The sequence below is a fragment of the Ambystoma mexicanum genome, chromosome 5p (genome assembly GCF_040938575.1).
Source record: "Ambystoma mexicanum isolate Mex_15411 chromosome 5p, UKY_AmexF1_1, whole genome shotgun sequence".
NCBI classification, from domain to species: Eukaryota; Metazoa; Chordata; class Amphibia; order Caudata; family Ambystomatidae; genus Ambystoma; species Ambystoma mexicanum.
The window spans coordinates 1368073977-1368097933 of record NC_090930.1 but is presented as its reverse complement, the minus strand read 5'-3'; the positions used below and the strand labels follow the sequence as shown (position 1 = coordinate 1368097933).

The 23957-nt window shown below is 47.7% G+C and overlaps 1 protein-coding gene across 1 annotated transcript in view; it reads right to left on the bottom strand.

The window, feature by feature from the left end:
- The window catches only part of TRIO (trio Rho guanine nucleotide exchange factor), a 3834156-nt gene that overhangs the window by 130254 nt on the left and 3679945 nt on the right, over positions 1-23957 (bottom strand). Inside the window, exon 36 of the mRNA XM_069613780.1 lies at positions 14353-14523. Within this exon, the coding sequence (XP_069469881.1) occupies positions 14353-14523 (171 nt within the window). The remainder of the gene's footprint in view (positions 1-14352; positions 14524-23957) is intronic.

The window sequence follows — 23957 nt, the reverse complement described above, 5'->3', positions numbered from 1 at the left end:
CCGAATAGACTCAAGAAAAGTGGATGCCATCCTCAAATGGCCATCACCTAGCTCTGTAAAAGGGGTTCAAAGCATGCTCGGCTTTGCCAATTTCTATCTCAGGTTCATCCCGGAATTTTCACGTGTGGTACAACCCATTACTGCACTCTTGAGGAAAAATAAACGTTTTGAATGGTCTGAAGAAGCCGAGCAGGCCTTTCAGGATTTAAAAGCTAACTTTACCTCCGCACCTATATTGAAACACCCGCATCCGGATCTCCCTTATGTCGTCGAGACTGACGCATCTAGCCTAGCCATGGGAGCTGTCCTGTCCCAAAGAGATCCCGAAACCAACCAACTGCATCCCGGAGCATTTTGGTCCAGAAAATTCTCGGCACCCGAGGTTAATTATGTAATCACGGACAAAGAACTGTTAGCCATTAAGTCCGCTTTTAAAGCCTGGCGGCATTATCTGCTTGGCGCTCGACATACCATCACAGTGATCACTGATCACCGGAATTTACAGTATTTGAAAACCGCCAAGGCTCAGTCATCTCGGCAGCTCCGATGGGCTTTGTTTTTCGCTGAATTTGATTTCGTGATTACCTATCGACCTGGCTGCAAGAATGGCAAAGCAGATGCCTTATCCCGAATTGGAATGGGAGAATCTGATACAAACTCAGAACCAGTACCAATAATTCCCGAACAGAGGATTCTAGGCATGACTTCGTTACAGACACTTGATGACATTCAAGCCAGAGTGAAACAACTCCTGGACCCTACAACCTTACAGGAATGGATACAAAAGGGATCAGACTTTACCATAGATAATGGTTTACCTTATTTCCAAGGACGCTTATTCTTGCCACATAAGGAATTACACGAACTAGTTATTTCCGGTTATCATGATACATTAATAGAGGGACACCCCAGTATTGCCAAGACAGAGGAAAAGGTGAAACGACAATTTTGGTGGCCCTCTTGGCGAAAAGATGTTAAATCTTTTGTGATGTCCTGTGGTGTTTGCGCCCAAAATAAAAGTCAAAAGAAAAGACCAGCCGGTCTCCTTCAACCTCTAGACATACCAGCAGCACCCTGGCACACCCTATCAATGGATTTTATTACGGACCTGCCTCCTTGTTCGGGGTACAATACTATTCTGGTAATTGTGGATTTGTTTTCCAAAATGGCCCACTTTATTCCTTTGAAAGGTTTACCTTCAGCTTCTGTCCTAGCCAAAGAATTCCTCGAAAATATTGTTCGGCTACATGGATTCCCATCTATACTAATCTCTGACCGGGGAAGCCAATTCATTTCCCACTTCTGGCGCAAATGTTGTCAAATGGCGCAGATTGACGTAAGATTATCGACCAGTCACCACCCTCAGATTGATGGTCAGACCGAGAGGACAAATCAGACCCTTGAACAGTACTTACGGTGTATGTTACAGCAATCTAAAAGCAACTGGAAAGACATTCTTTGGATAGCTGAATACGCATATAATAATTCGGTACACTCTGGAACTGGCCACAGTCCTTTTTATACTTTGTTTGGGCATCACCCTAAAACCTCAAACCTTGACTCACCTCAGAACCTCGGAATGCCTGCAGTAGAACATCTGCATTCTACAATTACCCAAGCCTTCAAAGAGGCAACTACGCATTTACAACAAGCCAAGAGAAAATACAAGGAGAATGCTGATCTACATCGGAGTGAAGCACCTCCGTATCAGATTGGGGATCAAGTGTGGTTAGCTACCAGACATTTAACACTCAAAGGGCCTCGAACTTTTAACCCAAAATATCTGGGACCTTATTCTATTACGGCAATAATTAACCCAGTGGCAGTTAAACTTGATTTACCAGCTAGTATGCGAATTCACCCTGTTTTTCATGTGTCACTTCTGAAACCAGTTGTACCCGGAAACCCGACTAGTCAAACCTCCAGAACCTATTCTAATAGATGGGGAGCCCGAATTCGACGTGAAGAACATTTTAGACTCAAAAATGTTTATGTCAAAACTGTTCTACCTAATTGATTGGAAGGGGTACGGACCTCAGGAGAGGTCGTGGGAACCCAGCGACCATGTGCATGCACCTTGATTAGTCAGGAAATTCCACCGACTCTTCCCAGACAAACCAAAACCCCCGGAGGGAACAACCTTGGGAGGGGCCTTGGGGGGGGGGGGGAGTGCTGTCATGATGCCCGCTCCCGGGGAGCCGGTTCAAGCCCGGCGTCCCCGAAGGCGGACATCCAGTCCCCAAGGAAGGACCCAGCAACCCCATATAGGGGCCCTTTGGACAGTGTCCTGGCGCCTATGGCGCCAGGCTGATTATGGGAATGCTTGGGTGCACTTACCTGATGCAGACCATGCTGCAGGATCCCGGCCTCCTTGAGGCCTGAAAGGAACTACTTTACCTGTGGGACTAATTTACCATCCGGGCGTGGTCGGGGAAGGATACATACCTGGAACTTCTTCCAACGCTATTTAAACCCCACCCGAACAGCCACACGTGCTTCGCATTGTTCTGCATCTAGCAGCTGGACGCTCACCATGTCTGCTCCTGCATCCTGACTTCTGCCACGCTTGCCAGCATCCTGGATCACCTGCAAAGGAAGAGAAGAAGAGAACAGAAGAAGGAAAAGTCCTTACCTGCTAAATCCGCATCCCGGAGACATCTCGCCGACAATCCTGAAAAGGGAGACTTTAATTTAAAAGCTCATCGCGTCGATCGCTGCAGCGCCGCATTCCACTCACCTTTACAGGGCGCCTCCATGTTCAGCAGCGATCATCCGGATTCGCAGTCACTCCCCAGCGCCTAGGGAGAAAAAGACCAGAACAAAAGGTGAGAGAGAGAAGGGAATAAGGAAAGCTAAATCTCCATGTTAAGACTTACCTGTTGATTCATTCCCTCTTCATTTCGGGGTCCGCGCCGCATCCTGGCATTTCCGGACCCCGGCCTCTATGGGGAAAAAGAGACATCAGCATTAATGAGCGAATGAAAAGACATTACCAAAAAACGCTCATTAAAGACTTACCTGATTTCTACAAGGATTTCACCTCTCATCTCGGGTCGGTGCCTGTTCCCCGGCATTCCGTACCCCGGCCCCTATGGGGAAAAAGACACTAGCATTAGTACATTAATGCATGGACACAAGGGGAACCTCTTATCAAAAAACAAACTTACCTGGAAGCCAAGCAAGTTTGGTTCTCACCAATCTGAAAATCCAGTGAAGTAACTGGATACTAACGCACCCCTGCATCAGAAGCAGGATGGAGAGCTCGTCCTTCCAGACCCTAAGGTGAGACGCTACGAGAAATCACAGAAGGGTTTCAAGGAGGGTGAGGGGGGAAAGTGGGAGGCCGATTGCATTACCCCGCAGACGGTTAATCCCCTATTTTCGCCTACAGAAGGATACTTCTGCGAGCTAGACAAGCCAGATTTGGGGGCCCGGTCCAGTCCGTCTTCCGAACCCTGCGCATCACCTTAGAAGAGGTCACAGCAGCACGAACCAGGCCAGCGCCTCCGTGGGAGTCAGGTGAGCGTAACACTCCCAGGGACTAGTCAGGGAGACAACTTCAGGTTTCTCACAGGACCCACCTCCAGACATGGGTCCATGACCCCTTTTCATGGTCTGAATAATAGTCCTCGGGCAAATCATCGTCGCCCTCGTCAGAGCTCATAAATATCTGCACCGGTTTCTCGGGGGCAGCTCGTTGCACACGCACCCTTCTTAAAGTCAGTAGGAGGAACTTTTCCCTTTCCCCCCTACGGAGACTTCTAGAGTGGAGGAGGCAGGGGAGTTGTCCCAACTCCAGGTGCCTTAGTCGGTGCTGCAGCAGATGCTTCACGGTGTGGTGGTAGGGACACTCGAGGAATGGCCACCATTGTGACCGTGGACACCACCTTCGTGGCCATCCCCCCTTTTAACGAAGATGGAGTTGTCGTTGAAGAGGTAGTCGACGGGGCAGTAGCAGGAGCCTTCCTCGACATGGTCATGATCGTTGACAATGAAGTTGTTCTGGCTGGTTGTGCAGCCGATGACTATGGCGTTGCCGAAGGGGGCAGAGAAGGGCCACCTTTAGATTTGTCCATCGTCTTGTTCAGTGATGGGAAGTGAAGCTTTGAAGGAGTCAAGGACTTTCTCTCAGAGAGAGCGCCCCTTACAGGTAGGTTCGACCTTGTCCTCCTTGAGCTGGGACCCACAGCCGTGGCAAACCCAGCGGGATTAGCATCATGTAGCCTGGCCTTCTTTTGGACCCGAGGGCGGGTATTCTTAAAGGACCTCTACCTCTTTTCTGAGTGAGTTCACTCATGGGACCGGCCGGTCCTGGTGGAAGCTAGACCATGCCCGGAAGCAGAGTCAGAGGCCTTGCCCGATTTGAGCAACGTTGCCAGCCTGATGTAGCAATCCTTCTTTGTTTTCTTTGAAAACCCATGGCAGACCTTGCACCACTCTTCATCATGGTCCAGATGCAGGCAATACAGACAATTGTTGTGTGGATCTTTGACATACACATTCCTCAATCCACACTTCGCACCTCTTCCCCTTTAGCCATGGTAGAAAGGCACAAAGTAGGCACAAGCCTGGGCCTTTCTCGAAACTCGATTGAAGATCCGCGATGTAGTATTATCTTCGCTGAGAGCAGATCCCTGCTGCTGGTAACCGACCTCTGGTCAAACAATGAGACAAAAATGGGTCAAAAGATTTTCCAAAATGTGCTGAAAAAAGTCAAAATATGATAAATATAGCTCAGAGAACAAGACGAGAACTCCCAACACTGAAGAGTGCAGTGAAAATCTGAACATTACCACCTGGGGTGGAGCTTAGGGAGAGAACGGTCATTGGATGGGGGCAGTATGACCCAGAGTGCAGTGATGGGTTTAGAGGAGAAATGCAGTTTTCAAGCTAAAGCAAAACTGTTTTCTTTTTACAGAGGATTCCCAGCCTGACGACAGGGAATATTCATGAGCAAGTGAATCCATGCCAGACCCCATGCTGGAGAGCATACTCTTTTGAGTACAGTCTTGTAGGAAGGTTGAGCAATGACATTTGGCATCAAGTAAAATGCATTCTGTGTGTTAAATCAGGGATGCAATTGGACCAAACACTTATCAGAGCTAGGACAAACTCTACTAATGATATTGAAGTTCCTGGTAAAAAATATCAGGGATTGGACAACACAAAGCGAGCAATGTTGGTGTACGCAACCCCTAAAGTCAGGTTTCCGTAAATCATAAAGTTGTAACCTAATCATAAGACGTCCAAGTCCATCCAGGAACACCCTATTCCACAAACCATGGTAAAAAGATATATCCAAAAGATGCAAAACAAAACCTATTCTAAACCAATACTTAGCCTTTTGGCTTACACCAGGCTAAATCATAATCTTAAAGGTCCAACCTTAGTCTAAAAACCACAAAGAAATGTTCCCCTATGAAGTCTCTTCCAGATGTTACAAGTTTTAACCTTCCTCAGTCTTCCTGCCATTTGGATCGCTCCCAAGCCTCTGGGTTCTCAGTCTTCAACTTCTTGTCTCCCAGTTCGTATTGGGCATTCCTCCAGCACTTCCCACTGCACTGATTGGGTTTCCACTTAACGTCTGGCACTTCACATTACCAAATAGGTTTCCTTCCCGACCTCTTGACCTTCTAAATAGGGTCTTTCCAAGAACTATGGTTCCTCAGAATTAAAATCTCTGATCTCTCAAAGCCTCTGGTAGACTTCACGCCCTTGTATCAGGGTCCAGGTATCAAGCAGCATCTCTAGCAAAGTGGCAACCTTGTACAAAATAGCAGTCTCCTTGTATCCACAGAGAGAGCGTAGCATGTGCCTCTGTTCCTGGTCTGCTTCCACTCCTGCGGGGTTCATCCACCCTGTCATGCGCAGTAGGAAGGTCAGGCACACCGCCTTACCCCGGGGACTCCCTGACACATAACACAGCGAGACTCTCCAAGTCACAGTCAGCCCTTCACATGGTCACGCTACCAGTGGTGCGAGGGAAGCGTCACCAGCTTCCAGGCTCTGTCAGAGGGCGATATTATTTGTTCCCTCGTTTCCAGTGGCAACTGCCATGGAAATTGCGAGAGGGCTGGAGCAGGAGCAGTCGGGGGCAACCACTTCCTGGTTCCGGGCCAAATTCCCGGTCACGTACCCTGAGCTCTGCTCACGTGATCAGAAGTCGGCAGGGATAAAAGCGGCGCACTTTGAACCACTTGCCGCTTCACAGCCGTTTCACGACACTGTTTGGTGTTTTCGATTCACGTTCGATTCATTTGGATACAGACCTCAAGCCTATGGATTACGGACTGGTTATTCTTGCTCCTTGGATTTGGTGTTTGGTTTCTGCTCAGATTTACGGACTTTTGAACTTTGGCTAACGTTTACCGGATTGTTTTGGATTACCCTTCTCTGCTTTGTCAAGTGTTCTACGGTCTTCAGGGTTCCTTGAACTACTACGGTACCACAGTATTAAGAATTCATCCTAGAATCATCAGGTGGTAGCCAGCGCTGAGTTTTCTGGCGCTTGGCTTTAAGGATTGCTGACGCTTCCCTGCACCAAAAGCCTCAGAGTTCTTGGCAGTTAGAAAATCATCCCTGGGTAAGCCCTTTTTCAATAACAGTTACATTGTTGACAGTACTGTGCTTGTTTGTACTAATACCTTATTCATTCCACAGCTCTGGGGTCCTCGGAGGCGTCTGGGCCTGCGAAACAACCACCACCTGTGGCCTCAAGGCTCGCACAGGAAGTAGTTTTCTTTCTCTCTGTGTGGAACTTGGGGACAGAGGCCCATATATTCTTCACGACGAGTCAAGTCAAGACAGACTGTGAAGCCGCGGGTTGTGTTGACTATGGAGGCCGCAGCCGACGACCTCGTGGCTGCACTGGTACAGGCAATCACAGTGTTGAGGGTGGATATGACAGCTGCCAATACCGCTATACATCAGCAGTTAGATCTCATCCAAAGTGCTCACAATCCCTTACCCCGCTGATGCAGAGTTTGGATATTTGGCGGCCCAACCACAAGTAGCGCCACCTGTCGTTCCCACAGCAGCACCTCAAGTTCCCGTACTGGTGCCCACGCCCTTTCCTTTGGCTGCTCCAGAAAGATTTCATGGGGATCCCAGAAAGTTTCGTACATTCATAAACCAATGCAAATTGCATTTTCTCTGTAGACCTCAGGCTTTTCCATATTCCACCACAAAGGCAGCATTTACCTTATCCCATCTAGCTGGTACAGCTGCTGCTTGGGCAAACCCGTTACTGGAAAACAACAGTCCCGTTCTTTATGATTTTGATTTACTAGTCACAGAAATGTCTCAGGTATTTGACACATGCCACAAGGCCCAGTCCCGGGATCTCGAGTTATTGGAATTATCTCAAGGAAAGGGTTCACTCATGGAATACATTGCACGATTCAATCAATTGGCCGCTGAGACCTCTTGGCCCGAAACAAAGAAGGCAGTGGTGTTTTATAGAGGACTCAATAATTCCATGAAGGACTCTATGGCCGTCATACCCTCTCTGCCCACACAACATGTTGAATTAGTTGACCTCGCCCTACAGATAGACGCACGGCGTTCTGAACGTAAATCTGAAGCAGGGTTTCCTAATACAGTTCAGGCCTCCCCTTCCACAGATACAGGTGGTGAACCCATGCAAATAGGCGGAATTCGCAGTCCGATTTCCCAAATCGAGCGAGAACGCTGTAGAACTGACAACGTCTGTTATTATTGTGGCCTAAACGGTCATTTTGTAAAGACCTGTCCTCGGCGTTGCAAGACTAAAAATTCGGTTTTTCGGACTGCTCGACCCTAGATTCGAGGGCCGGATCGAGCAGTTCAGCCACTCCCTCGGAAATGATAACTGCTTTTGGGAGGGTTAGGCCAGTGGTGGTACAGGCTACTTTGAAACCCACATCAGATGTCATTCACACAGTTTCTATTGTCATTGATTCAGGTGCCACATGCAATTATGTCTATATAATGTTGGCCAAGTCATTGAATCTACCCCTGGTTACTAAACAACACCCAGAACCCGTACATGCAGTTGACGGCACGTCATTGATTTCCGGTCCGATCAGACAACAAACTGCCCCAATCACCATGAATATACAGAACACCCATCAGGAAGTGATTTCCTTTGATTTAATCTCGATGCCACAGTGGGTTGATATTGGGTATCCCATGGTTGAAACAACATAATCCACTGATTGACTGGAAGTCTGGGCGTGTTCATTTTGAGTCGGAAATATGTCAAAATGATTGCCTCACCGCACCCGAAGGCATTGATTCACCCCCACGTGCTTTGGGGGCCATCGCACAGCTCACATTGAACGATAACATTCTTTCTTCATCATCAGAGTCACACTTGGTGGGGGAGGTTGCAACTGGCATTCCTTCAGAATACCAAGATTTTCAGGAGGTTTTCGATAAGGGCTCTTCTGAAATTCTTCCTCCACATCGCCCTTATGATTGTCCTATTGATATAATTCCTGATTCCATCATTCCTTCGGGACGCATTTATTCACTGTCCCCCTCAGAGGAACAAGCTCTCAAGGATGACATCCAAAAGGCCCTAAAAATTGGTCACATACGTCCTTCTACCTCTCCGGCATCCAGCCCTTTTTTTTTGTTCCCAAAAAGGAGGGCGATTTACGTCCCTGTGTGGATTACCACCGCTTGAATTCCATCACCATAAAAAAACAGTATCCTACTCCTTTGATCACCCCATTGTTGGATAGATTAAGTCACGCCACTATCTTTACGAAACTCGATCTCCGTGGAGCATATAACTTGCTTAGGATTCGCCCCGGAGACGAGTGGAAAACTGCTCTTTGTACTCGGTATGGGCTGTTTGAATATGTGGTTATGCCTTTTGGGCTCTGTAACGCCCCAGCCACATTTCAACGTTTCATGAACGAGGTATTCCATGACTTGCTGGATGTATGTGTAGCTGTATATCTTGATGATATTCTCGTTTTTTCACAAAACTTAAAAGAACATGTGACACACGTCCGCAAAGTTTTGTCCCGTCTTTGCCAAAATTTACTCTTCGCTAAACCTGAGAAGTGTCAGTTTCATACTGACAGTGTGGAATTCCTGGGATTCCATATTACGCCCGGGGGTCTATCCATGAATCATTCCAAAGTTCGTGCTGTGTTGGATTGGCCGAAGCCCAGTAACCTTAACGTCCTACAATCATTTCTGGGCTTCTCAAATTACTACAGACGTTTTATTCAGGATTTTCCCTCCATTGTATCACCCCTTACTTCATTAACCAGTCCAAAGGTGCCTTTTGTGTGGTTAGAAGAACACCAGACAGCTTTCGACGCATTAAAGACAGCGTTTACCACTGCCCCCGTTTTGAAACATCCCAATCCAGAACTGCCGTTCATAGTGGAAGCAGACGCATCCTCATTTGCCCTTGGCGCAGTGTTATACCAGCATTGCCCTTATTCAGGTCAATTACATCCAGTGGCATTTCATTCCCGAAAGTTTTCCCCTACCGAAAGCCATTACACCGTTACGGAAAAAGAATTATTAGCCATCAAGGATGCCTTTCAAGTTTGGCGACATCATCTATTAGGGGCAAAACATCCAATCACGGTTTTCACAGATCACCGTAATATCCAAGACTTAGCCTCACTCAAGTGTATCAATAGCCGGCAGGTGCAGTGGCATTTATTCTTTGCGGCCTTCGACTTCCAGATCAAACATAGATCGGGCTTGTCCCATGGAAAGGCAGACGCATTATCTTGTTCCCCTGGTGGAGTCTCCCTACCTGTTTTTCCGGAAACCCTATTGGATCAACATGTCATTTGTCTATGTACACCTCCTGTAACACTACTGAAATCGATTCGAACATGGGTTTCACTACATCCTGAACAATTCTCAGAGTGGGATCCGGTGTTTCATGATGGGTTACCTTTCATCCAGAATAAATTATGGTTACCAACCGCAGAGACACGCAACCTTGCTCTGGAATGGTCCCATGACAGTGCCATTAATGGACATCCTGGACAAAAGAGGACGTTGGACCTCCTCAAACGTTGGTGTTGGTGACCATCCATGAAACATGATGTTGAAGGCTATGTGAACATGTGTGCAATTTGTGCCCAGCGTAAACATCGCCGGGGGAGTCCATTGAGCCTTTTACATCCTTTGCCTGTACCTCCTCGACCCTGGCACACAGTTTCGATGGATTTTGTGACGGACTTACCCCGAACCAAGGGCTTCGACACAGTTTGGGTGGTGGTGGATTCTTTTCCTAAGCTTGCTCGATTTATTCCCTGTTCTGGCATACTGTCCACCCCAGCCCTGGCCAACCTTTTCTTTAAATCTGTCTTCTGTCTTCTGTCTTTTTGGGCTACCCACGGTGATCATCTCGGACAGGGGGCCGCAATTCACATCTCGGTTCTGGCGGGCACTTACAGGTCTCCTGGGCATTGATTCCTGTTTCTCATCCGCCTATCATCCGGAAACGGATGGCCAGACTGAGAGGGTGAACCAGACCATGGAACAGTATTTACGCTGTCTCATTTTACAGCACCAACAATCATGGTTAAATGTCCTACACCTTGCTGAATTCGCTTACAATAATTCTTTGCGCGCTTCTACTGGTTCTTCTCCCTTTTATGTTCTGTATGGTCAGCATCCCCGTACCTTACCTGTTCCTGATTTCACACGTTCTGTTAATCCTGCTGCTGTTGCATGTTCTCGTGACCTATCAGCTATTCATGCCCAGATGCTCACTCATCTTCGCGAGGCTCAGGTGTCAGCGAAGTCTGCGGCTGATAGACGGAGGGCTGTGGCACCTTCCTATTCTGTGGGGGACAGGGTTTGGCTTTCTTCGCGTCACCTCCGACTACCAGGGTGTCGCAAATTGCTTCCCTGTTTTGTAGGACCCTATAGGATTTCTGCAGTGATCAACCCGGTGGCCTATCGCGTCTCTGTTCCCACTTCTTGGCGCATCCATCCCGTGTTTCATACCTCCTTATTGAAACCTTGTCCCACTCCCACCCATCTTCGCTCTGCCACGGCGCCCATTTCTGTGGGTAGTTCTGAGGAGTATGAGGTGTCAAACATTCTGGGGTCCCGTGTGGTTAGGGGTGGTCTCCAGTATCTTGTGGACTGGGCGGGTTTTGGCTCGGAGGAACGATGTTGGATTCCTGCAGCAGATGTCCATGCCCCGCGGCTGGTTTCCCGTTTTCACCTGGACCATCCCGCATGCCCACGTGGTCGTGGGCCATTGGTGGGGGGGCTCTGTCATGCGCAGTAGGAAGGTCAGGCACACCGCCTTACAGAACTCTCATCCCCCGGGGACTCCCTGACACATAACACAGCGAGACTCTCCAAGTCACAGTCAGCCCTTCACATGGTCACGCTACCTGTGGTGCGAGGGAAGCGTCACCAGCTTCCAGGCTCTGTCAGAGGGTGATATTATTTGTTCCCTCGTTTCCAGTGGCAACTGCCATGGAGATTGCGAGAGGGCTGGAGCAGGAGCAGTCGGCGGCAACCACTTCCTGGTTCCGGGCCGAATTCCCGGTCACGTGCCCTGAGCTCCGCTCACGTGATCAGAAGTCGGCAGGGATAAAAGCGGCACACTTTGAACCACTCGCCGCTTCACAGCTGTTTCACAACACTGTTTGGCGTTTTCGATTCACGTTGGATTCATTTGGCTACAGACCTCAAGCCTACGGATTACGGACTGGTTATTCTTGCTTCTTGGATTTGGTGTTTGGTTTCTGCTCGGATTTACGGACTTTTGAACTTTGGCTAACGTTTACCGGATTGTTTTGGATTACCCTTCTCTGCTTTGTCAAGTGTTCTACGGTCTTCAGGGTTCCTTGAACTACTACGGTACCACAGTATTAAGAATTCATCCTAGAATCATCAGGTGGTAGCCAGCGCTGAGTTTTCTGGCGCTTGGCTTTAAGGATTGCTGTCGCTTCCCTGCACCACAGCCTCAGAGTTCCTGGCAGTTAGAAAATCATCCCTGGGTAAGCCCTTTTTCAATAACAGTTACATTGTTGACAGTACTGTGCTTGTTTGTACTAATACCTTATTCATTCCACAGCTCTGGGGTCCTCTGCGGCGTCTGGTCTTGCGAAACAACAACCACCTGTGGCCTCAAGGCTCGCAAAGGGAGTAGTTTTCTTTCTCTCTGTGTGGAACTTGGGGACAGAGGCCCATATATTCTTCACGACGAGTCAAGTCAAGACACACCCTCTTTTACAGTACTTCCCTGGTGTAATTATGTGTAGTCTCTTGGGATTGACTGGGATTGCTAAGGTTTTGTGTCATTCATAGGGAATGGGCTTTCCCCAAGGCTTTCTTTAATTGACTTGCTCTTGCAACTAGCAACTTCTCTACATTGATTATCGGAGTAGCCAATATCCAAGTTGGCAGTTATGGGGCTTGTGTAGATATGATATGATATGATATGGCATTTGTAGCACGCCTATACACAAGTGTTTTAAGGCGCGACGAGGCGGGGGGAGGGGGAACAAGGGGAGACAGACAACGATCCTACTAGGACAGGTGTCAATCAGATCACGCAAGTGCAAGGGTAAGGGGGAAGGGAAAAGTGAAGGGGGGGCAAAGGTAGAGGGAAAAGTGCAGTACAGGGTTATAGCATACAGGATAAATAACAAGGGCCAGCTGGTGGCAAGTGCGAGGTAAGTGCAGACAAGTGCTGGGAATGGGGGCTGTAGGGATACAGACACAGTCCCACAGTGCAGGGGTTGCCAGGGAGGCAGTGCAGGGGAGAGTGACTGGGCCAAGGACCGAGAACGGTGAGTGGCCCAGTTGCAGATTCAGTGCAGTTTCAGTAATTTTAGCAGGGGAGAGGGGGAGAGAAAGCGGAGGCAAAGAGGAAGGTTTTGAGGTGCTTCCGGAACCGGAGATGGTTCTCCTCAAGTTTCACAGAGGCAGGAAAGGCTGTTCCAGAGGGAGGCCCCTACAGCGGAGAGAGATCTGCCCCCAACTCGTCGTTTGGAGAAGCGGCTGACCCCGAGGGCGTTGGAGGCGGATGAGCGAAGAGCACGAGAAGGAAGATATTTAGGAAGAGACAGTTGAAGGTATTTTGGCCCAAGGCCCCAGACAGCCCTGTGGACAATGCAAAGGGTTTTGAACGTGATCCTCGCAGTCACTGGGAGCCAGTTTAGTGATTTCAGTCTTGGAGAGATACGGTCCCTGGGCTTGAGGCCAAGGACAAGTCTCGCAGTCCTGTTCTGGATGAGTTGCAAAGGGCGGAGATTTAGAGGCGGGCAGATTTAGGTAGAGGCTGTTACAGTAGTCCAGCTTCGAGAGAACCAGGGCTCTAGAGACAGTGAGCGTCTGGGGGAAGGAGAGGAAAGGAAGGATACCTCTGAGGAGGTGTAGTTGGTAGTGTGACTTCTCAGAGACGTTGGATATGTGAGGAGAGAAGGAGAGTGTGGAGTCGAAGATGACCAAGGTTTTTTGCCTTGCAGGTAGGAGCAGGAAGACGGCCAAAAGAGGCCCTGCTATCTTTTATTTACTCTTGCAGCAGCTATTTGATCAACTTCAGCATGCTTGCTCTATTGCACAGTTTGTGGTTGCCTTGTTTTTTAATCTTTCCTCCATCGATCAGTTCGGGCCACTACAAATACAGTAGCCTGCAGTCTCTGTGGGTCTGCAAATCGACCCCTAAGGATTCCGTGTGGTTTCCTGCTTTGCCTCTTCAATTGTTAGTGCATGGTCTAAAGGACTATTGCAAGTATGTGCAAGTATGCTCCTAACAGAAGTAGCGATCATGGATGTCTCAGGTGGATCAAAACCACGTCATAGCAAGGACAGAGAGCCTGCAGGATCCTACTCCACTGGAGGCAAATTGGTTAGTAGCTGTACCAACCCAGCCCAATGTGGCTTGCTCAGCGTGCATATTAGGAAGGGAGTTGTGACAACTCACCATAATCTACCGAGAGCCAATGGATTCTGACCAGCAGGATTTATTATAGAGATATAGAAGAGTCTTCAGTCACACACAAACTGTTAAAACAGACTTTAAGGAAGTACAGAAAAATTTATACAATAAGGCAAAATTAGGAGACAATAGTCTCCTACTTCAAAAAGCAATTGTTTCTGTTAGTGAATGGTCTTCTGGGATGATGTCCCAAAGACAGTCTCTGAGGCAAATAATACAAACTGTATAAAGCTTCAGAATTCATTTTCTACAAGACAATTCATCTGAAGGTGTTTACACAACAAGAAAGAAAGCACACTTTGCTGGGCAATACTAGAATCAGTGAAGCAGACTAACAACTAGCAGAAGGGAATGCTTTATGAACGAGACTAAACATCAAAATGTAAATAACCTGGTCAAATTCACCCTCACTCCAGTCTTACCTTGTCATCCTGGGAATCTGGCTGAAGGAGGCTGTGCTGTTGAATTGGCATAGGAGGAGGGAGAGGCACCACATCTGCTCCTTCTTCACCCTCTTCTTCACCACAGCTCTGCATTCCAGAAGATGACGATTTAGAAAGAGTCCCACTACTAAGTCCCTCGTTCCGTCCTCTCTGCAATAAATGCAAAAATATGCCATTAAAACAATGAGCAAATGATTCTCAATTCAGAAAAAAATGTTGGCAACAAAATGTTGCATGCATAACTTATTGATTCACGGCACCACAAAAAAGTAAAAAACATTGTAGTAGTAAGATCAGATTTGGGAAAACACATTTGCTTTTAACAAAGTAACATCCCACAGAGTGATGAAAAAACATAATTCTTCTTTACAGTGGGAAGAGATTTTCTTTTGTATAATAAAACATACTTCACTAATTAATAAGGTATAACATTTTAATGATGGGGCAAGTTTGACAAAATATGCACTAACAAAGCCACATCAAACTATGAAGAACAAGAAGTAATTACCACACAATGTTTTTTCAGATGGAGATTTCTCACACAAATGCCTCATCTTTGATATTATTTAGCCTGCGGTTATCTTTGCAAAGGTTTTAGCCATGAGGGGACGTAATGAGGCTCCTCATTGGTCCACCATGCGCGGGTGCAAACCCTACACCAGAAGTTAACTTCTATTCTGCTGGTCTGGTTGACATCACCTCACACTGACATATCGTAGCTATGTTTTCAGCATTACTCATTGAATGAATTAGCCTTCCTAAGGGCCCAAGAATATTAGAAGAGGAGGTGAACACTAGACTAAAGATGAATTAAATGGCAATGTGTTTTATTTATTGTTAATGGAGAAATCTGGATCTAATAAAAATAAAATAAATGGCCATGCTGAGTAGATCAACTGAAAACCGAGGCATAATAAACATCCATAAACTGTGTTCTGACAGAAACATTCTCTTTTGAGTAGTGTCTTTTAGAAAGGTTAAGCAATGACATGTGTGGCCTGAAGTAAAACGCGTTTCGTGTGTTAAGTCAGTGATTCACTTGGACCAAACACTTATCTGCACTGGGGCAAACTCAACAAATAAGGAAGTTCATGGTGAAAAACATCAGAGATTGAACACAATAGCCTTTTTAAACGCAAACCAGGCACGAGAGCGCCAGCACGAGAGGGAACAGCCCGTCTGTGGCAGTCCCTTTAAAAAGAAGTCCCCTTACTGTATTCGGCTTCCGTTCTTTGTGCTTACATATATTTTTAGTCAGTGAGTTTTAGTCAGATTTTATATCATACAATTGCATGTTATTAGGTCCACCTGTTTTATATTGCATTGTCTAAATTTGATGTGTTGAGGAACGTCTTACTTTAAAAAGTGCTAATTAGATATCCTTTGTTCAGTTATCTAGGAAGAGGGTATCTGATCGATTCTTTAGCGACTATTTGCTCTGAAACAGCCGCGTTCCCACAGCTGACAACTTGCTGTACAGCTGGTAACTACAAATCCCGTTGGTATCGTAGCTCTTCAGCCTTTAAATGCAAACCAGGTGCGAGTGTGCCGGTGCGAGAGGGACCAGCCGATCTGTGGCGGTCCGTGAAGGATAGTGAAGGAGGTACGTTATTTTACTTCTCGCTCCATGAATTATATAGAAAATACATGGGTATCATGGAGGTTCTGGAAGCTATTAATTCCACTAGAGCTAGGCTGGAAACCAATAGCCACCCCCTTGCTTTGAAAGGTGGGATTACCACATTGAGCCCGCGAATTGCTGATACACTTTCATCGGGATTTCATATGATCAGCGCTGTTTCTAACAGTGCTAGCACCCTGTTACCACCCATGCCTCCTAACTCTTATCTCTCTTATGAGGTTGCTTCAAAGGCCCATAATGAGCGTGAGCTGAGAGTTAGGGTAGGCAAGACCCGGGAGTCACATGAGATGCATTCCCCCGTGTGAGTGCAGAATCACATGACCATGCAAAATCACATGACCATACAGAAATCAGTTCTGTATAACAACAATGGAATCACAAGCAATGCTCTGGGGGGGGGGGGCTAGTCTGGTCACCCCTAGGAACACCACCCGGGGGAAAGCTAATCAATCCACCTGCACACTAAAAATCATGCTGTTAAATACTAGGTTGCTAATCAAGCATGCTCTGGAAGTAGCTACACATATTCAGAAACGCAACATAGACATTTGCGCACTCACTGAAACTTGGAGCAATGATGAAACTGGCCCCTCTTCAGGGTTGGCTATTCCTGAGGGTTATAGTACCGTGCGGCTGATTAGATGTGAGGGTCGGGGACGGGGGTAGCACTGATTTTTTAATCAGACCTAAAGATCTGGGAGGCCAAGGTTGAAGATATAACAGGCTCTGAACTGATACTGGTGAACATTGGCATTACTACTGAAATTACCCTCAACCTACTATTGATATACAGAGCACCTGTAGGAGGGCCCGATTTCCACGATCGGCTGAGCAATCATTTATTACCACTGCTTAAACCTAATACGAAAGAGTTAATATTGGGTGACTTTAACCTCTGACTCGGTAGTGGCGTGGACGCCACAGCGGGGGCCTTAGAGTTTGCTTTGGGCTCCCTTGGGTTTCGACAATCGGTTAGAGTCCCATCACATGTAAAGGGACACACATTGGATTGAGTTGCCTCCCATAATGTGAACATTTCTGATCTCAAAGTCTTGCCATGTCCCTGGTCAGATCATTCATGTATTTATATCCAGATCAAAAATGAAAGTTTTGGAAGGAAAATAGGTTATGGTAGGATCCCGATGTTACTAAGAAACTGCAAGAAACTAACATCGGAGATATTAAAACTGTGGGTTATCACCTTGACCTCAGAGATTCTTGAATCTGAGACATTGCAAGAGATGACTAATTATTTTCTTGACTCCTTTGGGGAAATCGCAGAGGCTCTAGCACCATTAAAGAAAAAAAATATTGCCAAGATAGACAAAAGCACAATAAGTTGTTTACTGCAGATCTCCAAGAGCTTAAAGCAAAAAAATAAACATTTCTATGCTTGGAGAAAGAGTCTGGATAACCCAAGTTTAGAAATATATTTAAAAAAGCAGTTAGAATTAATAAAACCGCAATTTTGTTGGCCAAAAAGAAATGTTTAATGACAGAATTGTAAATTCGAATTCAGATAGTAAGGGATTATTTAAAATTTGAAGAGAGCAGGAATCTCCTAATGGACCGAGCAAGGAAGCTCTGTTGAAAGATGATGCATGGTGTGCTTCAATGCAGGATGCCATGAAGGGCAAATTAGAGAAAATTAAAAAAGGTATTGAGGATAAAAAACATCTTAAAAAAGCAACCAGAGATAGACTACGTCGAGAATCTAGGCAAGTCTTGTGCTGAGCAGGTATTTAATTTCTCGCCTATTTTGGAGGCAAAGCTGTCTAAGGTCATCATGCATCTAAAGATATAAGGGGGACCCCTGCTCTTCTAAGATCATCAAAGACTTTTCATCTATGTTAATACCGGCCCTCACCAAATTTGTGAACACTTTGTTTGCGGAACATTATGTCCCTGAAGGGTTAAAGAAAGAATGGATTACACCCATTCTAAAGAAGCCAGATCTTTGTCCACTGTCAAGACTGGAGGGGGTGTCTGTACTCCTGCTCTCTATATGGTAGAGGAGAGGCACAGAGGACCCCAGCCAAAATTATCTATTATTGATACGTGGTCGAGCAATCAATGCCTAGCTTTTCAGGAGGTGATGCAGGCTGGTACTTAAGTACAGTGTAGTCCCCAAGCCCCCACAAAGGAATGTCCACACACTGTATTAGTTAAAACACAGTCTTTATATAATTAATATTCAAGGTTATGACAACTATCACAATAACTCACTTTGTGCTTTAGTTAATCTATAATGGTAAATATATACAGTTCTAAAGTGGTACCACAAGTATTATCAGATCTCATTAAAGTGCATCAACTATACTGTCAAAATGTCACACTGATCAATAACAAGGAAACCAGCAATAGAAATAGGAAGGAAAGCAAGATGGTTGAAACAATAGGCAGAATACTGGCCTCTACCGTTAAGCACAGTTCTGTGTGGAGCTCCCCCCCCACCTAGGCAACCTGTAAGATAAAGATATAGCACAAGCCCAGTCCCAATATTGTTCTATGAGTCTTATTCCCCTCTACAATAGTTCTACAGCCCCAATGTACCTGGAATTGTAGCGTTCGTCGACGGGAAATCGACGGCCCTTCTTGAGTACCCTCCCTTTAAGGCAGGAGTCACGGGTCGAACGTCCGATGGAGAACAGGGTGAACTACGGCAGTGAAGTGGCAGCTTCATTCCTAGCGGTGCTCGTCGACGAAGGAGCATTGGCGTCCTGCAAGGAAGAGGTATGCAGGGCACCTCAGTGACGATAGTTCTGGACAGCAAAGAGATGATGAAGAACTGTGGCCCAGCAAGGGCGTCGAGTCGTCGGCGTCTCTGTAGTCTTTAGGTGGCAGGAAACCCACCGGCGGATGCTCCTCGGTGCGTCGCCGGTCGGGCCTTCTCCAGCGGGATAAAGCGGGCAGCGATGCAGGCAAGAGCGTCCTTGGATCAAATGAAGTTCTTAGGCAAACGGGAGCACGGCGGCTCCAGTCGGCGACGGCGGTCGTCGACAGTGGCGGACAACAGTCCGGGCACTTCTCTTTGGGATTCCGTGGCAGTCCCCGTCTCCGGTCGGTAGCCTGACGTAGGTCTGTCTACCAGGGAGCTTTGGCAAAGATCAGCTGGTGCACGATGGTCCCTCGTAGCTCGGGAAGAGGGCGCCTTACCAGGTCCTCTCTGGGTCAGTCCTTGGAGACACAGCAGCTTTCAGATCGATGAAGTAGAGCAACAGCAAGACTTCTCTTCCGGGAGGGCTTCAAGGTTAAGCTTTAGTTTTACTCCTTTTACTCTTCGTAGTGGACTTCAGCTTCTGAACATGAATTCTAGCAGTGAGAGGCCCCCGGATATACTATTTGATCTCCCATTCATTCTTCTGGGCCACACTCCGGCAACCAATCGGCCAGAAGGGCATTCATGCAGGCAGGCAGCCAATCAGGTGCATAGTGCATTCAGGCAATTCACTTCTCTCCAGGCACTCACAACAAGTTATGTGTATTGGGACAAGTACCCAGCCATTCAACACTCCACACTGCATTCATACCAGTTCTGGGCAGGGCTGTCTCCGACATTGTGTCAAACACCAGATACTAGACACCCACAACACACAATGCATATTCGTCAAACTCCATTCACCCAGGTCCCACCCACAGGGTGTACCCACAACATACAGTCACTGGGAAGGCTCCAGCCAGTCTGGCCTGGACTTCACAACAACACCATATATGGAACTTCCACCCACAGCCAGTCAGGGGGAAGGGACAGAGTCAGGGCTTCCCAGGACTTTGGGAAAACACTAACAGGCAATAGAAAGCAAGAGGCCATGGGGGCCATCTTGTTTCCTAACAGGAATCAACTGATTCCAATGGCAGGGCCTGGGTATCCCAAAATGGAGGATACACAGAGCACCTGCAAATTCAGCATGGAGCTGCCACCAGCCCATACCCTGCTCTGTGGGTCACACACAGGTGCCCAAAAACATACACTAGGGGCACAGGGTTGTACCCACACCCATGGGTGCCATAAGGGCATCCAATGGGTCTGTTCACCAAACCAAAAGAGAGCTTGTCATGACCCTTGCCCCTGTTCCTCACTGGCAAGTCAACCTTCCAGTTAGGGCCAGGTCAAAGGCCTTAAAACCTCATCCAAGACTCTCTTGGAGTCAGTCCTGGCGCCTTTGGCGCTAGGCTCATAACCATCTATTTACTTGGGACTGTTTAACTTGGGGGGGGGGGGTTCAGCCAACATGGAGGCACACACATAGCTCAGTTACAAGGAACTGAGCTATGCAGTCCAGTCTTTTGGGTGTGGCAGGCCTGGGACTACTTTACCTGGACTACTCTGGGTGTGGCAGGCCTCAGACTATTTTACCTGGACTTCTTTACCTGAGACTATTTAAACCGCACCCAAACAGCAGAACATGCTTTGCGTTTTTCTGGGGTGGGCAGCATAACGCTCACCGTGTCCAGTTCTTTGATGCCAGCTTACCTGAAACCAAGGACCTGCAGAGAGAGAAAGAACACTACAGTATCCTGTCTTCAATCCATCGCTGACTTCAGTTCCACTCACCTGAAGGTACAAACTCCATCATCCGGCACTGCATGCATCATCCGGCACTGCATGCATCCTGGAATACCATAACCTGGAACGAGTAGAAAGAAAGACAGCATTAGTAAGCATTTACTCACGTTTCCTCCCGAATAAAGAAAGCCACACAGTTCTTACCTGGGTAGTCATTTCCTGGTCAGTATCACTGCTGGAACATAACGGCGCTCGGCGAGGAAACATCTCAACCTGCAAGGAGAGAAAAGACACAGGTTAGCAATATAAAAGGCGAAACAGCGCAGCACATCGCGCATTACTCACCGGACAGCATCGCGCACACCACGCTTTCGCCTACCAGCCCATGCTCATCTTCAAACTGCATAACACCACCAAAATACCTTTCCATACCTAAAAGGAAAGAAGCAAGACATTATTATTCGAACTAAGAGGAACATAAGAACTGCATATAAAGACTGTAAAGCAGCAAACCTACAGAGTCGCAGGCAGGCCTGGATTACCACCGGGGGGGCTTGCACCAGTGAAGTAACTTGGTCGCTGCTCGCCCTCCACATCTACGTGCCCCTGCCACGAGGAGCAGGATGGAGAATCCACCTTTCACAATATTAAGACCCATCTGTAACCAGAGGCCTTCCGAAAGGACCGGGAGAGTGTTCAAGGGTGCAAATCATCCAACCAGGGCTGGGTGGCGTCCCAGTGGATACCAGGTGAGCATAACAGAGCTGCACCGACAGAACACACGATAAAAAGCAGTAAAGGACAAGGATACGGAGGCCATGTCCCTCCAATGCATTTACAGCATCACAGTCACCCCCCCCCCAGATTGAGGTTAGGGTGACTAATCTCCCACGAGATAGACGCCCTCATCCATGCGGTCAACATACATTCTGGAAAGGATATCTGCATTATCGTGACTCTTCCCTGGTCTATGCTCTATGGTGAAGTCTAGCCCTTGCAGGCTAATGGACCACCTGAGCAGTTTCGGGTTTTCACCCTTCATCTGCATAAACCACTTCAGGGGCTTATGATCTGTTTGGACCTTGGAGATAGACCCTGTAAGGTAGGGCCTAAAACGCCTAAGGCTCGAATTTATGCTAAAACATTCCTTTTCAACAGTAGCCCACCTACGTTCTCTACCCTTGAGTTGTCTACTGATGAATATGATAGGATGTTCCCTCCTTTTGTCATCTAACTGGGACAAGACCGCTCTAATTCCGGTGTCGCAAGCATCCGTCTGGACGATAAAGGGTCGGCTGTGGTCAGGCGCACACAACACAGGTGCCCTAACCAGACTTTCTTTCAAGCCATCAAAGGCCCTCTGACAGTCTTCAGTCCAATTAACCTTCCTAGGTTGTTTGGGTGAAGCCAGAGCTGTCAGGGGTGCAGCTATGGTTCCATAGTCTGCCATGAAATTGCGATAGTACCCAGTGAGGCCCAAAAAGGCTCTCACCTGGGCTTGAGTAGTGGGATTCTCCCAGTCATGTACATCCTGTACCTTACTGGGGAGCGGTTGGATTTGACCCCCTCCTACCTCATGACCAAGATATGTGACTTTCCCCTGAGCTATCTGGCACTCGGTGGCCTTGATAGCGAGGTTAGCCCTTTTCAAGGCCTGCAACACCTTATCCAGGTGTGTCAAATGCTCTTCCCAGGTGGAACTGTAGACGGCAATGTCGTCTAGGTAGGCCACACAAAAGGCCTCCAGCCCACTGAGCGCATGATTGACCAATCTCTGGAAGGTAGCAGGGGCATTCTTCAACCGAAAAGGCATGACCCTAAACTGGTAGAGTCCCTCTGGTGTTGAGAATAACATCTTTTCCTTGGCATGGTCCGTCAGAGCTATTTGCCAATAGCCTGAAGTACGGTCAAAGGTGCTCACAAATTCATCAGCACCTATGGTGTCCACGAGCTCATCAGCTCTGGGCAAGGCAATGTGTGTGCGTCAGTTTTGGTGATGGCATTGACTCCTCTTTAATCCACACAGAACCTCCAATCCTTGGTACCTGCCTGGGAACTTGCCTTGGGGAAAAGGACCACTGGACTGGACCAGGGACTGGTTGAGGATTCAATAACACCAGACCCAACATCTTGGCGACCTCAGCCTGGATGTGGTTCTTAACTGTATCTGACATACGGTAGCACCTGCTTTTGACAGGCACACTGTCACCAGTGTCAATTTCGTGCCTACACCAAGGTGTAAGGCCTCGTGTCAGGGAAAACAGAGAGGCATACTGCTGGAGAAAAGCACTGCAGGCCCTCTGCTGCTCCGCTGTCAGATCTGGAGAGAGATGTACTCCCTCCACTGAGCCATCCTGAGGGTTGCTATGCAGCAAATCAGGAAGGGGCTCACTCTCATCCTCTTCTTGCTCTGAAGCTAGCAAGAGACATAAGACTTCTGCTCGCCTGTGGAAAGGCTTGAGCCTGTTAACATGGAATACCTGAGGGGCTACACCTGGGATTCCCATGTCAACCAGATAATTGATTTCGCCCATCTTGGAGATGATCCTGAAGGGTCCAGTACACTTGTCTGCCAAAGCTCTAGGCTTGGTAGGCTCCATCACAAGAATTTCCTGTCCCGGAGTCCAATCCACTTGCAAGGCTTTAAGGTCATGCCAGTATTTATTCAATTCCTGGCTGGCCTTCAGATTTGCTCTTGCCTGACCCATCATCTGTGTCATCCTCCGTCTGAGGCCTAACACATAGTCCCCCACTTGTTTGGCGGGATCTGGAGGGGTGGCTTCCAAACCTTCTCTGATCAAGGCAAGGGGCCCCCTCACGGGATGTCCAAAGAGTAACTTAAAGGGGCTGAAACCAACACCCTCTTGAGGTACCTCTCTGTAAGCAAACAGCAGCCATGGCAGGAGGAGATCCCATTTCCTCATTAGGGGCTCTTCCAAAGCACCTATCATGCCCTTGAGTTTTATTAAATCTTCAACCAGACCATCGGTCTGGTGGTGGCAAGAGGTGAGAACTTGTAGGTTACCCCGCACTCTTTCCACATGGTTTTCATGTAACTAGACATGAAGTTGGATCCTCTGTCAGAGACAACCTCTTTGGGGAATCCAACACGGGTAAAAATGCCCAGGAGAGCCCTGGCAACCACCTTGGCATTAATAGTCCGAAGGGGTATAGCCTCAGGGTACCTGGTGGCATGAGCTACCAAGACCAGGATGAAACGATGTCCACCTGAAGTAGGAGAGTCAAGGGGACCGACAGTCTTCTTGGTCCCAAGATGACCAGCCAAGGGCACCTCATGTGCCAATTGCAGCAGGAAGGGCCTGTAAACCTGGGGTATCACCAACCTCTTGAGGGCACCAGGTTCAGGCTTAGTGGGCTCACTAACAAGGAGCTCACCCTCCCAATAGATTCGGAATGTCCTAGGAACTTCTCCTT